Source organism: Sinocyclocheilus anshuiensis, unplaced genomic scaffold (assembly GCF_001515605.1).
Source record: "Sinocyclocheilus anshuiensis isolate Anshui unplaced genomic scaffold, SAMN03320099.WGS_v1.1 scaffold894, whole genome shotgun sequence".
NCBI classification, from domain to species: Eukaryota; Metazoa; Chordata; class Actinopteri; order Cypriniformes; family Cyprinidae; genus Sinocyclocheilus; species Sinocyclocheilus anshuiensis.
In genome coordinates, this window is record NW_015536505.1 from 159,117 (window position 1) to 161,435 (window position 2,319).

Consider the following 2,319-nt stretch of genomic DNA (forward strand, 5'->3'; position numbering starts at 1 on the left):
GTTACTTTACTAGTTACTTGAAAAAAGTAATCTGATTACGTAACTTGCGTTACTTGTAATGAGTTACCCCCAACACTGTATCACTTATCGGTTCTCGGCTCATTGCGAGTAACGTTCGTGTATTTTCTGTCCGAATCCTGAAAGAATTATCCAGATCGTTTTTGCAAACCGGTTCAAACGATTAATTGAAAGATCCCACTCAAAAAGAACAATTTCCTTCAAAAATGAGTATTTGCTATTTCCAGAAATACAGTTAAACTTCTCATGGCTGTTTTAAACCACATGAAACGGTTTTAAATGACATACAATGCAATGAAAAAAATATATATACATTTTTTAACACCACAGACAGTGCAAGAATCCAAGATTTATATGCCAAATCGAAGGTCTCGATCAAGCTCTACACACTATGCAAGGCTGGTACAAAATGTATAAAACTACATTTAGTAAATGTCGTCTTGACGTTTATTATCAGCGTTTTTCAAAAAGCTGGGCGGTCCGAGCCAGGGTTGCCAGGTTTCAACAACAATGCCCTCCCAATTGCTACTCAAAACTAGCCCAATCGCATTTCGAGGTGAGCTCCCCGTTAAAAATCGCGCTCTGGGAGCTAAAATACACGTTTTTGGCGGGGTTCCCCTGGTAAAATTCGCACTCCATGGGCTAAATATCACGTTATCGGGGTCGCTTTAACCCGCGGCAACAGTGATAAAGTAGCTCAATTCCGTGGGGAAACCACGGACTTGGCAACACTGGTCCGAGCGTCAGTCCATTTGCGATCTTCCGGTGTGGGCGGAGCTTACATTCTGTGTACGTAGACAAAAAAATCGACGTAGTTTTCTCTTCATCCTCAATAGTTTGAGTTCGTAGTATTTGTGACCGTCTCCAGCTCATTTTTACAAACCACCAGCATTTGCAACGATGGTCGCCAAACAGAGGATTCGTATGGCCAACGAGAAACACAGCAAAAACATCACCCAGAGAGGCAACGTCAAATCATCGGTACGACAACTCTTCTTGATGCTCGATAATGTAACAACAGAAGTGAAATTAACTTAATGTACGGTATTAACTTAACTGATTTTAAAGTGAAGCGTTTAAAGGTATTATTAATATTAGGAATTATTATTTTTGCAGTGAAATAGTGGTTCTCAATACTGCTGTGTATGCTTTTATTGCTAAATCCCACTGCGCTACTACTAACTACAATACAACTAAAAACTGCGCGATTGCATCTGATTTCATGTCAATTGACGCAGAGAAACGTCAGTGATGATAAAGTTTCGGTGGGACCGTGGCTCTTGGCGCTCTTCGTCTTTGTTGTCTGCGGCTCAGGTGAGTACTTACCAATGCAAACGATTTCCAAGTGATCTGTCATATCTTAGACCAAATAATAAACACATGAAAATAAATAGTATTTTATTTTTATACTAGCATATGTTGCAGTTTTTGTTTAGTCCAAGGTAGGTAGACAAAGCTGACCTCAACTCATTTTTTGGCACACTGTAAAACCTTGCACTGTATTGAAGGCCGAGATAATAATGCACACTATTTACATGGACAATGCTGGACTGATAGCATGACTTTATCTGCTTATTTTCACTGGGTACAACACGTGGATCTGCAGGTGCTGTTACTCTTAAAACAGCATTGAAGAACATTGCCAACAAGTGCTTTAGGTACTCCCAGGAAGAGCAATGGATCTCCTTGCCAGCTGGCTTGGAGGCGTTGAGACATAGCTTAAAGGGGTCATATGATGCTTTTTTTAAAGATCATTATTTTGTGTATTTGGTGTAACAGAATATGTTGACATGCTTTAATGTTCAAAAAACATTATTTTTCAAATACTGTACATTATTGTAGGTCCTCTATGCCCCGCCTCTATCAAACGCTTCGTTTTCTACAAAGTCCCTCCTTCCGACAAGCGCAGTCTGCTCTGATTGGCCAGCTGATCCAGTGCATTGTGATTGGCCGAACACCGCAAGCACTCGTCGGAAATGTAATGCCCCTTACCATAATCGCGAGCTTCATCTTTCAAAATAAATGTAAAGACAGAGCCCGAAAGGGGAACAGAGTGCAGAGTGACAGACACAGTGATGAAGCTGGTATGTGTTTGCAGTACACAAGCCACGGTTAAGACAGCTGACTCCACTGTGATGTGACCCCTCTCTCTCTCTCGCTCGCGCACAAACACACACGATGCGCAAAACTCCGCATTTGAACAGTCAATAGCAAATACTTAAACTAATAACAAAACAGTAGCTGATTCAGAAGCGCCAGATTGTCATAGCAAAGTCAGAATTACCTCCTCTCCTAGGTTCA

At 41.1% G+C, this 2,319-nt stretch overlaps 1 protein-coding gene across 1 annotated transcript in view; it reads left to right on the forward strand.

The window, feature by feature from the left end:
* Positions 1-772: 772 nt before the first annotated feature.
* The window catches only part of LOC107691033 (stress-associated endoplasmic reticulum protein 1-like), a 3,530-nt gene continuing 1,983 nt past the window's right edge, over positions 773-2,319 (forward strand). Inside the window, exons 1-2 of the mRNA XM_016489499.1 lie at positions 773-999; positions 1,257-1,332. Coding sequence (XP_016344985.1) covers positions 919-999; positions 1,257-1,332 — 157 coding nt within the window. The 5' untranslated portion in view covers positions 773-918. The remainder of the gene's footprint in view (positions 1,000-1,256; positions 1,333-2,319) is intronic.